The sequence below is a fragment of the Carassius gibelio genome, chromosome B9, assembly GCF_023724105.1.
Source record: "Carassius gibelio isolate Cgi1373 ecotype wild population from Czech Republic chromosome B9, carGib1.2-hapl.c, whole genome shotgun sequence".
NCBI lineage: Eukaryota > Metazoa > Chordata > Actinopteri > Cypriniformes > Cyprinidae > Carassius > Carassius gibelio.
In genome coordinates this window covers 3,786,894-3,802,783 of record NC_068404.1, presented here as the reverse complement: position 1 = coordinate 3,802,783, position 15,890 = coordinate 3,786,894, and the positions used below count along the sequence as shown (strand labels likewise).

Genomic DNA, 15,890 nt, shown 5'->3' with positions numbered 1-15,890 from the left:
GGTGGGAGGTAACAAATTACAACTACTCATATCACTGTAATTAAGTAGTTTATTCGGGTACTTGTACCTTTTTTTGTATATTTTTAAAGCTGTACTTTTACTTGTACTTAAGTACAAATTAAGAAAAATATTCTACTTCGTTACTTTTAAATCATAGTTCATTACTGAGTATGCCCACAATTTGAATTGATATTCAAACCTCAGTAGACAATAAAAATATCAGATCGTAAAGGGACCAATAAAAGCACTCTTCGATCGGGCCGTCGCAGGACGGGAGGCGGCCAGGAGGCTGGCGGAGTTTGCCAGCACGAGAGCTCCGTCTCTGACTATTCTATCGAGTTCCGGACCCTGGCGGTGGAGTGTCATTGGAACGAGGAGGCGCAGTGGGACATGTTCCTGCATGGGCTGGCTGACCGCGTCCAGCAGGAGATCTATGCCCTGGATCTCCCCACGTCCCTCAACGGACTCATCGAGGTGGCCTTGCGGGTCGACGCACGTCTGACACGGATGGAGAGGAGGAACTTACCTAGCACCACATCCAGGGTACCGGCAGACGTGCGATTCAGCGGCGAGGACGCGGCCAGCCCCTCCTACGATCACGAGCCCATGCAGGTAGGGCGAGCTAGGCTTTCCCAGGAGGAGAAGGAGAGGCGGAGGTGGTCAGCACAGACCCACCACTGTCAAGCACTTCTAGACTCAGGGGCAGAGGGTAATTTTATGGACAGAACGTTGGCACACAAGCTCCACATTCCCCTCAGACCCCTTCCGCACCACATCACGGTTCACGCCCTCATTGGACATCAACTCCCTACCATCTCATACATCACTGAAGACATCACACTCATCACATCTGGCAATCACTCTGAGACTATTTCCTTTCACATCCTTGACTCTCCCCTGGCACCCATTGTCCTCGGACACCCTTGGCTCCTCCTCCATAACCCCAAAATAGACTGGTCCTCTAATTCCATTCTCTCCTGGTGTAAAAAGTGTCATGAGTCTTGTTTAGTGTCTGCCTGTCCGTCTGTGTCTGTGTTACAGGAGGAGGTAGTGGATTTGTCTGACGTGCCCGCAGAGTACCTCCGTCTGAAGGAAGTGTTCAGTAAGTCTAGTGCTGCTTCTCTTCCTCCGCTTCGTCCCTATGACTGTGCAACAGATTTATTGTCAGGTAAGTCTCCGCCTAAAGGCAAACTTTATTCACTTTCTGTTCTGGAGAGGTAGGCTATGGAGAAATATATTTCTGATTCTCTAGCTTCTAAGTTCATCCACCCTTCCTCATCTCTTGCGGGGGCGGGGTTCTTTTTTGTGGGAAAGAAGGACGGATCACTGCGACCTTGTATTGATTACCGGGGACTGAACAACATCACGGTAAAGAATACTTATCCTTTGCCGTTGATGTCTTCGGACAAGACTGTGTACAGGTGGTCAGACACAGCTGAGGCTGTGTTTGCCAAACTGAAGAGCCGTTTCATTTCAGCCCCTATTCTGATTACCCCTGACCCTACACGTCAGTTCGTGGTGGAGGTCGATGAGTCAGAGGTGGGGCTAGGAGCGGTGTTATAACAACATTCTCCCTTAGATTACAAGGTCCATCCTTGTGCGTATTTTTCATATCGTTTATCTCCTGCAGAACGAAATTACGATATTGGTAACCGAGAATTGTTGGCAGTTAAGATGGCATTAGAGGAATGGCGACACTGGTTAGAAGGATCGGGGGTTCCTTTTATAGTATGGACTGACCACAAGAATTTAGAGTACATTAGCACCGCCAAAAGGTTGAACTCCAGGCATGCTCGATGGGCACTTTTTTTGGACGTTTTGACTTTACTATTTCGTACCGCCCGGGTTCCAAAAATATCAAGCCCGATTCATTGTCACATATTTTTGACCATTCTGAACGCCCGTCCACTGCCGAGTGTATTTTTCCTGAGACATTAGTGGTCCCACATCGCACTAGATTTTATTACCGCCTTCCCGCCCTCCCAGGGCAACACGGTTGTTTTAACTGTGGTGGACCGGTTCTCGAAGGCAGCCCACTTTATTCCCTTGCCCAAATTACCCTAAGCCAAGGAGACAGCGTTGACCGTCGCAAACCACGTCTTTCGTTTACATGGCCTCCCGATTGACGTGGTTTCCGACAGGGGACCCCAATTTGTGTCAAAATTTTGGCGAGAATTCTGTAAACTACTGGGAGCGACTGTAAGTCAGTCCTCAGGGTTTCACCCCCAGAGCAATGGTCAAACCGAGAGAGCCAACCAAGATTTGGAAAGGGTGTTGCGATGTTTGGTCTCCAAGAATCCTTCCTCCTGGAGCCAACAATTGTCTATGGTGGAATACGCCCACAATACCTTACTAGTATCAGCAACGGGCCTATCTCCTTTTGAGTGTACTGTAGGTTACAAACCACCTTTTTTTCCCAGTATGGAATCCGAAGTTGCGGTCCCCTCCGTTCACGCCTTCGTCCAGAGGTGTCACCGCACTTGGACCAGAGCCCGCGAGATTCTACTACAAGTGGGGGCGCGCACCAAGGCAAAAGCTGATCACCACCGGTCTAGGCCTCCCGTATACGTCATGGGTCAAAAAGTGTGGCTTTCTACCAAGAATATTCCTCTCCGTTCCGTATCTACTAAATTGGCTCCCAAATTTATTGGCCCGTTTACTGTCACCAAGATCATTAGTCCGGTGGCAGTCCACCTTAAACTCCCTCCTACGTACAGGAGAATTAATCTCGCCTTTCACATATCCAAAATCAAGCCCGTAATTCATTCTCCCATTAATCCGCCTAGCCCGGTTCCTCCCCTGCCGCAACTCGTAGATGAGGAGACCACCTATTTGGTCAATCGCATTGACTCTAGAAGGAGGGGACGCGGATTTCAGTACTTGGTGGACTGGGAGGGTTACGGTCTGGAGGAGAGAAGTTGGGTACCTGCTAGGGACATTCTGGATCACTCCCTTATCAATGATTACAATCGACAGGTAAGAGTGTTCTAAGGAGGAGGGGTACTGTTGCGGTTCATGCACCGTCTCCAGCTGTATTCATGTTACGATTCAGCGTGAAGCCAACTGACTCACAGCATGTCTGAACCGTAGGGATTATTTTGGTGATTGATTCTGATTCTGTACTAGTAATGTTATGAGCGCGGGTATTTCGAGGGCTTGGATGAAGGGCAATCTGGCGAAACGTAAGTTAATTTAATAACAAATACATCGCAATGTATTATGTTTAGTAAGTGGATCATGGTTTCAGCGCTGATGACACCTAATTTATTTACTTTATATCTTCAAAACTTAAATCCTCATATGCACATTATTGCTTTTACTGTATTTAGGTGTTGTTGCAAAACTCAAATGTAAACTTTTCATGATTATGAGATTTTAACTGACTAAAGTTATGATTACTGACTTTATATATTTGAATGTTTGATAGACGTGACGCCATTACGTCATCGACAATGACGTCATTGCGTCGAGCGTGAAAGAACCGATGAACCGGTTTTTTCAACCGGTTTATTGAATCGAACCGTACGAAAGAACCGGTTCGCGGAAAAGAATCGAACTTCCCATCACTATAGTGTAATGCATTACTAATTAATTTTCAGTAATATTTTACTCGGTACATTTTCAGCAAAGCTTGCGTTACCAAAAAAAAAAAACCTTTGCGAGACTGCGAGATTTCATTAATCTCCCCCTTGTTGGTGTTACTTTGTTATTGCGTGACATAGTCCAGTGAAGGCGGGTTTAACAGGAGTGGCGCGAGGCATGATTTCTGCCCCTGCCGTGCTCACGAGTCACGCTTGCCAGTGGAAAAGCGGCTAATGAAGATGGCAGAAGACGACTGTACATTCACGAGGTGGTAAGCAGTAAGGCTATGTTTAGCCTATATGTTCAGTTCTGTGGACTAAAATGACTGAGGCTAAGGGGTTGGTCCCCCAATTGCACTTTATACTTGAGAAAGTACAGCCTAAGCTATGTTCATCGTGCACTTTGTGCATGACACTTTTGTGTTGTGAACCTCTTGAATTCAAAGAGAATAAAGTAAAACAAATCTATTCATGGATATTGCCAGATAATAATTTTACCTCTACCATACTTTTAACAGACTTTAATCATTTGTGATTTTTGTCTGTCATCCTTTCTTGTCTTGAGCCTTCACTTTGCCAATTGTATGCTATATTGTTAGTAGCCTGGATAGCCCACAGTCATTATGGAACATCAAATTGCCTTCTACTGGATGTAAAATGCTCTGTATTACATTTTGTCATTAAAGTATTTTAAGTTCTACCTTGTAGTTATTTTCGTGAAAGTAACTAAAAAGTAATACAGGAGTAATGTAATGTATTACAATTCTGAGACAGTAATATTGTAAGGTAAAGTATTACATTTAAGTAACAGTAACAAGTAATTTATAATGTATAACAGTTTGGAAGTAACTTGCACAACACTGTTAATAACTCACCCTCATGTTGTTCCCAAACCCGTAAGACCTCCATTTATCTTTGGAACTGTCCATGTCCAGAAAGGTAAGAAAAATTTCATCAAAGTAGTCCATGTGACATCAGAGGGTCAGTTAGAATTTTTTGAAGTATCGAAAATATATTTTGGTCCAAAAATAGCAAACACTACGACTTTATTCAGCATTGTCTTCTCTTCCGTGTCTGTTGTGAGAGAGTTCAAAACAAAGCAGTTTGTGATATCCGGTTCGCGAACAAATTATTAGATGTAACCGGATCTTTTTGAAAAAGTTCACCCAATCGAACTGAATCGGTTCGCATCTCCTATATGCATTAATCCACAAATGACTTAAGCTGTTAACTTATCTAATGTGGCTGACACTCCCTCTGAGTTCAAACAAACCAATATCCCGGAGTAATTCATGTACTCAAACTGTACACTGACTGAACTGCTGTGAAGAGAGAACTGAAGATGAACACAGAGCCGAGCCAGATAACGAACAATAGACTCACTCGTTCACGAGGCAAGAATCGTTTCAGCCCTAGACTAAAATATCTTAAACTGTGTTTCAAAGATAAACTGAGGTCTTACAGGTTTGGAACAACATGAAGGTAAGTTATTAATGACATAACTTTGCTATTTGGGTGAACTATCCCTTTAATATATCAGATGCTTTTACAGGATAAAGAAATTACAGTAAGAGGAGACTGACTGTGATCAAAGTGTACGCGACTTGTGTTCCTGCAGAACTTGACTGTAGTCTTAATTATCTTTATTATTTTAATTTTTAATCTAGTGATTTAAACTATATTGGCTACAGTGATTAACAATTTTTTTAAAACAAATTTATGTAAGGGTTTTAACCGATTTTGTAAGTTTTGTGCCTCTGATGCTTTTAATTAACAGTAGTGGTAATTACCAAAATAATTTATTTTGCTTTCCGTATTGGTAAGTCCTCCAATATGCGTAAGCTCTTTAGTTACAGTTTCAGGCTATTTTTAATGCTATAATATAATTAGTGCTGTTATCTATTAAATAAAAGCAGAAAAAAATAAATTAGTCAAGTGCTTTATGTTTTTTTTTTTTTTTTTTATCAGATACCCAATTAGTCAAAAAGTACATAAACAATGCCAGCAATCATGTAAGCAGTTATCAAGGGCAAAGGAGGACATTTTTGTTATTATGTGAATAAATATTATTTAGTTTTTTCAGTTTGTTTTGCCCAATAAATGGCAATAACATTTTTAGAATTTTTTTGACATATTCCTAAAATATATTTTCTTGGCACACTTTGGGCCCCTTAGTACCAATTTAGCATTGTTCAAACACCACAGTCTACCTGAGTACTATTGCTGACCATGCCCATCCCTTTATGACTACAGTGTACCTATCTTCTGATGGCTACTTCCAGCTAGGGGTGGGTGATATGGAAAAAATATCATATCACTGATTTATTTTTTTATTTTTTTATCACGATTCACAGCATTACAGCCAAACTAATTACCCTATTATAAAGACAAGGTCTTTCAAGGTTAAAAAAGGCATATATTTAGGCCAAAGAGAGTGAAGATATAAATATTTGTTCTTATTTTTTAATAACATTTACATTTATGCATTTAGCAGACACTTTTAGCCAAAGCAACTAACAGTGCATTCAGTCTATATATATATATATATATATATATATATATATATATATATATATATATATATATATATATATATATATATATATATATATATATATATATTCTTTTTTGTTACCAGTATATCAAAGATAAAAGAATGACAAAGATACACATTACAACTGCACATAATTTACAGATAAAGGGTATATACAGAACTTCTTAAGTTGAATTTAATACCTTTTACTACATTTTTTAATACCTTCAATATAAATATATATATATATATATATATATATATATATATATATATATATATATATATATATATATATATATATTATTATTATTATTATTATTATTATTATTATTATTAAATACATGTATCTTTCTAAATGGAATACAAATTTTTATGTTTATGTTATTTTAATAACATAACAACCCACATAGTTAAGAATAGAAATAAAGACAGAAGAGGAAGGAGACATCTTCTTCATAGATCATTAGACAGTAAGTCTGATGTGTGAGCAATCTAAAAAAGAGGTGGCTGTAAAGTAAGCAAAGGTGTTATTCAAATAAATTAAGCTGATACATTTAAGTAGAGGGATTAATCAAGATGTCACAATGGGCAGAAAACACGGCTTTGTCGGGCTTATTGCTTTATTAGACAACCTTAGCCTATAATTATAGCATCATTAACCTAAAGTAAAACATGAGCCAATAATTGGGCTACTTAGGACAGTTATAGATACTTCAGGACTGTTTTGTCAAAGTTATATCATTGGTTCTCCAGCTGTGGCTCACTATTGGTGGTACTCAGTGTACGATTAAACAATACAATTATTTAAACAAAATCCCTACAATTTATGTTTGGCTTTATCAGAGCCATGCTAAACCTTCAGATTAAGCATTACAGTATGTCTATAACACTATGCCCATCACAAGCCATGTCAATGTCAGTCACAATGGTGGTACTTGGAAAGCCTAATATTTTCTGAGGGGGTACTCTGTGAAAAGTTTAAGAACCACTGACCTAGAAATTTAGTCAATTTGAGAGGTGGAGCAGGACCCCATGGCCTGCCTGCTTGTCTAGACTGGAGCTATTAATCCTGAATTTGCCATCACATTAAAAATAACTTTCAAATTTGATAATACTTAAAGCATTGAAGTGCTGGGAAAAGTTGTGTAAACATTAGATCATTTCTGCCACAAGTTGTCCCTGTCTGCGCAGCCCGAACTAGTAGCACAGATTTGTTCCACTTTTCGGTTTGTTTATCCAATGTAGCTCTTGTTAATCGATCCTGATGAGAATGCAAGGCCTTTCTTTGAATGGATGCGCATTGCGATGACATCGAGAGCTGCTTCTAAACCCAAATTCTAAGCCCAAATTCATTTTCAGAAATTTGCGATCTTTTGCGAAAATTGGTCAGAAAACTTGCATTTCCCTATGTTTTAATTATTGAATGGAAACGAGCTCGCATACATGTTTGGCAGCAAGCCAGTGGGGTACTCATTTTGTTTTCAGCGCGCTAACAAACACCTCACATGATATCACTCAGGTTCTACTCGCAACATATAAATAAATCCACGCAAATTTTAGAAGAAAGGCCTGCACTTAACACAAATTGAAACTGTATCTATAAAAAAGTAGGCTCGAAAATGTAATACCTCGTCAGATGATGTTTATTACTTTTTAATACTTTTTAATGGATTTAATCTTGGCTAATTTCATTTGCTACCTTTTACTACCTTTTACAACCCTGCAGACACCCTGTGATAAAACAAACAGCTTTATCTTCATGTACAATATGTGTATTTAGCAGGGAGCATTCAAGAATTTGAATGAACAAATATAAAAATAACTATATAAACTGATTCCTAAAGCAACTGTTTTACCATATTTTCCTGACTATAAGTCACACTTGTTTTCATAGATTGGCTGGTCCTGCGACTTATAGTCAGGTGCGACTTGTGTATCAAAATTAATTTGACATGAACCGAGAGAAATGAACCAAGAGAAATGAACTGAGAAAACATTAACGTCTACAGGTGCGAGAGAGCGCTCTATGCTGCTCAGTGTGGGCTACAGGAGCACTGAGCAGCATAGAGCGCCCTCTTGCGCCTGCAGACGTTAATGTTTTCTCTTGGTTCTTGGTTCTAAATAAATGCAACTTATAGTTCAGTGCGACTTACATATGTTTTTTCCACATCATGACGTATTTTTGGACTGATGCGACTTATACTTAGGTGCGATTTATAGTCCGAAAAATATGGTGAATACGGTATTTCCTCAGTCAAAAGCAGTGAGTGATTTTTTTCTCTTTGTGTTTTGCTGTTTTATTAACGTGAAAGGAATAGTTCACCCAAAAAAAAAATAAATAAAAAAAAAACGGTCAGCTGTCTGTCAATTCTGTCATGGTGTTTTATTTTTATAAAACCATACATAATTTTACTCACTTAAAAGTAGTTTTAAACCTGAATTAGTTTCTTTCTTCTTCTGAACATAAATGCTGTTTTGAGGAACATGGAAAACCAAACAGTTGCTGGTCCTCAGTGACTTCCATATCTTCGTTTGTGTTCAGCACAAGAAAGAAATTAAAACAGGTTTGGAACAACATGACAGTGAGTAAACAATGACAGAAATGAAATTTCAGGGTGATCTATCCCTGAAATGATAGTAGAATGCATATTTATTAGGCCTACTGTCCCTTTAAGACCTACACGCATCTAATATATAGGCATGTATTTGTTTTTTTCTCAACTGTTTACTTTCATTTTAGACATAACCAACTGAGTTTATATGTAAACCTTGTTTGTTTTGAAAGTATTAGTACAAAATCAAAAGACCTGGTACTTCGGTACCAATCGGTACAAAAAAAAAAAAAATGGGAATGTCACGGTACCGGACGGAATCTCAAAATCCAATCATAAAAATTTAACTTACATATTAATATGGACAGTCACGGAATTTTTAAAGTTAGCATACATCAATCAAATCAAATCTCCATATGGACCAGAATCTGTAAATGTTAATCCTCAAAGGTTGGTTGAAATATGAATCCATGTTCTGGGCATCTCTGTGTGAATGAATGAATGGCAGAGATGTGCGGGTTTGTTTACTACATAGACTGAAGCGCGTGACACTTGCAGTAATTTCAGCATCTGCCGTCTCAATGAGGACATAAATACATAAACAACACCACAACTGTTCTGAGTCACTTCACAAGCATTTTACCGTTTCATTTGAGTAAAACCAGTGTCAATTTAAAGGTATTCATGGCAACCCGTCAAAATAAGTAAATTTTTACATAAAGACATTGTGCTAGAAATATTACTATTATTTAGTATAATGTATGTGATACTGCTACTACTGTTGAAAAAGTTAATACAACTTTTTTTTTTTTTTTTTTTTTTTTTTTTTTTTAAGAAATAAATCACACAATATTTCTTCCATGTTTTAATTTTAATAGCAAATCCCCTTTATTTACCAAATAATTAAATGTGTTTAAATTTAATTAATTAAAAGACAAATTCAATTTGGGTGAAACTTGTTTACAGCTTTTCATAATTATATTACTATTATAATTATATTACTTGTAGAAACTTTAAACACAATTGTAAATAAGTATAAAGAATGGCATTGGTTTTACTTTTAGTGATAAAACATTATTTATTTATTTTATTTTTTTATTAGCATATTTTTGTTTTGCTTTGGTACTGAAATTGGTACCAAGAACACTGGATTTTCAATGGTATCAGTACCGAACACTGACTTTTTGTTACCATGACAACACTAGCACAAAATATATCTCAATAATCAGGCTCTGTTTGATAGGCTTTAGCGCACACTCAGAAACAGCACAGATCAGACCAGTGTGTGAATGAAACATATAAAAGCACATGCAAATAATGAGAGAGTAACTCTACCGCTGAGTTAACTGCAGTCGAATTCATGTGGCGTTGTACAGTATATGATGGAGGCGCCAGAATTGCAGCTGATAGAATGTGCGTTGTAGCACGATACTACGATATTTCTTCAAAAGCATATCGTGGAGACATTTTTATCGTCCATGATAAAAAATTGTCATATCGCACACCCCTATTTCCAGCAGGATACTGTACCATGTCACAAAGCTCAAATCATCTCAGACTGGTTACTTGGACATGACAATGAGTTCACTTTACTCAGATGGCCCCCACAGTCACCAGATCTCAATCCAAACAGAGCAGATTTGGGATGTGGTGGAACGGGAGATTCACATCATGGATGTGTAGCTGACAAATCTGCAGCAACTGCATGACGCTATCATTACAATATGGACCAAAATCTCGGAGGAATGTTTCCAGCACCTTTTTGAATCTATGTAACAAAAAATTAAGGCAGTTCTGAAGGCAAAAGGAGGTCCAACCTGGTACTTGCGAGGTTTACCTAATACAGTGGCCAGTGAGTGTATGTTTGTTTGTTTAGATTAGTTACGTGTGTTAGCGTTTAATTAATAAAACTTTTGTGCACAAATTACATGAGTTTCTGCTTGTGAACAATGTCCTTTTATGATTCAGATCCAGCTACATACTCTAATGCATTAATACTTTAAGAAAAATATTTTATCTGCGGCCACAAAAATATCCTTTCTAAGAGTTGAACTTAACATTGAATGTTTGCTGGACGAACAGATTAGTTGATGTAATCTAATTCTGCTACAGCTACGTCTCGCAGCTGATTTAAATAATTAATTAATTATAATTCATTGTAATTGTTTATATTTCCCTTTCGAGCTAATTTGCTACACCATCCAAGATGTAGATGAGTTTGTCTCTTCATCAGAACAGATTTTGAGAAATGTAGTACTTGCTCAACAATGAATCCTTTGGTTGCCATCAGAATGAAAGTCCAAACAGCTGATAAAATGTAGCATATTGGCTGTTTATTATTATTTATAAAGCACATAGTAATGCCTTGTTCTGCATGACGATATATAATATCCCTTAATCCTACCCATATTCTACCTAAACTGATAACTACATGACTAACTATGATTTGCTCAATGAGCAAACTAGGACTTGATTGAGGTAAAGTCATAGTTAATAGTGAGTTAAACTGTCTCTTCTGGCCAAAATATCAGTCCTTAATTCAGAATAATGTTTTTGCACTGCTTGTAAACAGTGCTTGGTCTTGCATATTTCTCTCCTGATGACTTTTCAGTTAAATTTGAAGTTAAAAAGATTTTAATTATTTTTAAGTATTTATTACAAACAGACAGCTTTCCACTTCACAAGATGGTAACTGTACTGGAGTGGTGTGGATGACCTCTGGATTAAAGATTTATTTTATTTTATTATTATAATTATTATTTTTTTTTTTTATCATCAGCTATCCACTGCATAAGATCCATTGATGAGCAAGTGATGCAATGCTAAATTTCTCCAAATCAGTTTTGATGAAGAAACTAACTCATCTACATCATAATACGTGTGCTTAATTAGTACAAATAAATGGTTAATATTCTAGTAATGTGCATTACTAGAATACTACATAAGTTTTACCAATACTTTGAACTGGAATCCAGTTTTAAGACAATGCATGATTGAAAATAGCAGACAGAATGACTTACCAGTCGTTTCAACAATCCCCTCCAAAATCACGACTATTTCGAACTGTTCCGTCTGCATGGATCGCTGTGAGAGCTCATAGAAGGGGCTCTTGGTGTCGATCACATGACAGATTGTGAGTGGTGACACGAGAAAGAGTTGATCCGCACCGGTGCTAAAACCCACATCCAGCTCCAGCTGATCCAGGGGGAGGAACTCACCCTCGGGCGTCTGTCGGGACTGCAGGAGCGAAAAGAGGGGAGATGGGGCGTAAAAATTGCTTTAGACATTGTACAGTGAATTGAGCTGTGAGGATAGACAGTCAGGCATCAAAGGACAGACAGGTATGAGATCAAATTAAAGCTCAAAGTATACAATAAAGAAATCAATGCTATTTTTATACCGATCACAAGTTACCAAGACACTATGCAGCAAGAATCTTGGCAGCATTTCTGGCCAGCATACTAAAATATAGGCCTACAATGAAACATGGCAGCCATAGGGATTGTGAACCTATTTTCAACAGTCTCTTATGCTGTGCTAATTGACATCTATAACATTTAAGTGAAATAAGGTTTATTTCTCGCTCTCATTTATTTGAACTATTTTTAACTAAAAAAAGAGAATGTCATGATTCACAACCAAGCACAGGCTGAGTCTGTTAATGAACATCAGAGGGCAGGGTAACACTTTACATCACCCATGTTACACGTATTTCATGTAAATATAGGACCTGCTACAACAGCAATAATGTTAATAAAGTTAACCAGCTGTAGAAAGCAATGGTAGGTATATATGTTTTGAAATATATACTCCACCCCGCAACCCCCCCCCAAAAAAAAAACAAAAACAAATGTTTTTTTATTTTTTAATATATCATCATTTACTCACACTTATGTTGCTCCAAACGTGTATAATGTTTTTCCCTTTATGGAACATAATAAAATAGATTTTCAAGAATTTTACTAACTAATCAAACAGTTTTGGTTCCTATTGACATTCATAGTATAGACAAGAAAATAAAATGAAAGACAATGGATACCAAAAATGTTCTTCAAAATATTGTTTGTAGAAGAGAGTCACACAAGTTGCAAGTTGCAGGACCTAAAATAAGCTGAATAATGACACAATTGTCTTTTTTAGTTGCTTTACAGCTGAACTCTATTCAGTTTAGAATTAGCTTTACAACATTACTACTGTTATGTATTATAAGGTGCTAAATAAATAAATTGGCATGACAGGTTTTGAACATCAAGAGGGTGATATTTTTTATTTTATTTTTTTTGGGTGGACTATCCCTTTAATAATTATTCAACAAAGCTAATGTAAGTAAGTATTGAAAACACAAGATTTGTTATATTATCCACACATAACTTGTTATATTAGCACACATATGTTATATTAGCACACATAAACCAAACCACCATCCTAACCATACAGTAAGTACATTTGGTTAATTGATATTACTCATGTATAAATGTATAATTAGACAGTAACAAGGACACTTGAAACATGTAATGTAACCCATAAACTCTATAAGTGGACAAAAGGCACAACCTCACCTTGAGTAATTTACACCGGATCTGTGCTGAAACCATGTGGCTGTTGCGTAGATTTCCCACCCTGAACATCAGCGTGAGTTTGCCGTCACGCATGGAAATGGCAGCATTTTCACTAAACATCAGAGTCTCTGCCCTCTTCTTGGGTTGAGACATCTTAATAAACATACAGCCTATTAAAAAGGCATCCACTATGGAGCCCAAGATGGACTGAAACAGGAAGAGAATGATTCCTTCTGGACATTTATCAGTGATGTATCTATGGCCATATCCTATAGTGGCCTCTGTCTCAATGAAGAAAAGGAAAGCAGAGGGAAAGTTATAGACGTTGGCCACGCATGGTGTGTACTTCTCATCATGAGTTCGGTACAGGTCTCCTCTGATGTATGCGATGACCCACCACATCGAAGCCATGAATAACCAGGCTACTGTGTATGTGAGGATGAAGATGAAGAGGTTCCATCGCCATTTGAGGTCTACTAAAGTTGTGAATAAGTCTGAGAGATATCTGCTGGTCTCCCCACCCAGGTTTCCATGCTGGACGTTGCATCGTCCGTTCTTGTCGACAAATCGCTGTCGTTTCCTCCTCTTGTCTTTCTGGTGGCTGGAAGATGTGGTGGTCACTACCTGATAGTCGCTTCCAAATTTCTTATGAAGAGCAGACATTTTATCCTGCAGAGACAGGAGTAAAGCTAACTTGACTTTCTGATATTTTAGCAGTGTATTTGACAAGTCATGACCTTTTCACGAAGTAAAAACAAAAGCAAAAACAGACCAAAGCTGGTTGTCACATGAGGTTGTCACATAGGCTTTATCTCAGTAACTACTGCAGCATTATTTTTTAGTATCATTTCAGTACATTTCATCAACATTTCACTGCACTGTACATTTTAACTCAAAGGCGGATATGTCAGTTTTCACGTTTTATAGAAATATTATTTTGTTTAATAATTAGAAATTTGCCTAAACAGTAGCTTTTTAGGTTTCACTTAATTTTAAGATTTTGCTGATATACTAAAAAGCAGTGCATAATATCACCTTACAAACTGTACTTACTATAGGTTTAGGGTCAGGTATGAGGTTAGTTGATTTAATTATGCATAATTTACAGCTGTTAATTTAGTTATTACATGCAATAAGACACTGTAAAATAAAGTGTTACAGTTTTCCATTTTTGTTTCATCTTTGGCTGTTTTATTAATTGCATTTGCTCCATAATTACTTCATCGTTTACATTTTGCTGTTAACATCTTTCAGTTTTTGTGGAAGATAGCTTTTGTACTTAAGACAGAAAAAATAAAAGAGTTAATGGACAACAGCTGTAAAATATACTGTATCATGGCCAGTAATGGTGAAATGGCTTTTTTGGGGGTTAAACTTTATTTTAAGATGCCCTGGTTAATTATACATTTATTAATTAACTACATTTACTTACTATATGGTTAGGGTTACTTGCAAGTAGGCTAATTATGCATATATATATATATTTTTTTTTTTCTTTTCTTTTTGTATATTAATAGTAACGGTAGTAAGGTAGTTGTTATTATGGGTAGGATCAGGCATGCAGAATAGTTAATAATACAATATGTTAATATTAATATGTAATAAACAATATATTGATAATAGGCATGCTATAAGCAAGTGAGAATTGGCCCCTAAAGTGTTATATAGTGTCAACATATATTGACTTTCAAAACTCAACATACAGGACCCTGAGAAATAGTCAGCACAAATTATGAGGATGGCCCCGGTCTAATTAAAATATGAAGAATAAGAAGAGAAGACACTAATCTTACCGATTTTCACCGTACAGGGATTTTTCCTTTCTTCTCATTACCTGCGTAGCATTTCAGACCGAGGTGAAGTTTAAAGAGAAACGGTCGTTTATTTATTTTCTGAAACGGGGTAAAGATGCATGTTTGCTCGTTGGGTCTGAAAGCAGAGATGCAGGGAACTCTCCACAGGCGCTGTCCATCAGCTTTGTCTTCACTCATCTGTTCATTTGAGTTTCACAACCCGCAGCTCAAAGTTGTGGATGATTTCCGTCAGTCTCTCTCATCACAGATGAAGAGTCCAAACAAAGATGAACCAATTCTTCCGTCCAGCGAGTTGCGCAACAACTGATGATGGGTACAAAATCTAGATGTTTTCTCAACACCTGGAAGGGTTTTCTCCACCTCTGTCTGCTCAGTATCAGAACATATACAACTTAACTAGATTCGGTTGCTGGGAGCCTGTCTGTTAAAGCCAAGATGATGGTTATCATTTCATTCGGACGCGCCTCACACAGCCAGATTTACAGTAGGTTTCCTTCCCAAACCCAAGCTCACTCGTTCCAGCGTTATCGTTTCAAGAGAATAAGACAACAATGGCCAAACGGTCGCAGGGACGGCCAGGTCGTGTCCTTCAGACCCCCAGAGTGAGTGTGCGAGTGTGTCTCTTGGTTTCCCTGAGCGTTTCTCTCGCCGCGTCTGAAGCTCCTCGATTGCAGGACAGTGGCGGCTCCAGACAATTTTGATTGGGGGGGCAATGGGGGGTCCTGGTCTTTTCAAGGGGGGTCTCATGAAAACCAACAAAAAATACAGTGGACATGGCTAATAACTGCATATTACTGCTACTAAACAACAAAAACACCTTTGCAATGTAAACAAATGACAGGCTACAT

The 15,890-nt window shown here is 37.7% G+C and overlaps 1 protein-coding gene across 1 annotated transcript in view; it reads right to left on the bottom strand.

The window, feature by feature from the left end:
- kcnj3a (potassium inwardly rectifying channel subfamily J member 3a) overlaps positions 1-15,685 on the bottom strand; it is a 49,400-nt gene extending 33,715 nt beyond the window's left edge. Inside the window, exons 1-3 of the mRNA XM_052564900.1 lie at positions 15,022-15,685; positions 13,229-13,897; positions 11,690-11,906 (exon numbers count right to left, since the gene is read on the bottom strand). Of these exons, the coding sequence (XP_052420860.1) occupies positions 11,690-11,906; positions 13,229-13,891 (880 nt within the window). The 5' untranslated portion in view covers positions 13,892-13,897; positions 15,022-15,685. The remainder of the gene's footprint in view (positions 1-11,689; positions 11,907-13,228; positions 13,898-15,021) is intronic.
- Between the last annotated feature and the right edge of the window lie 205 nt (positions 15,686-15,890).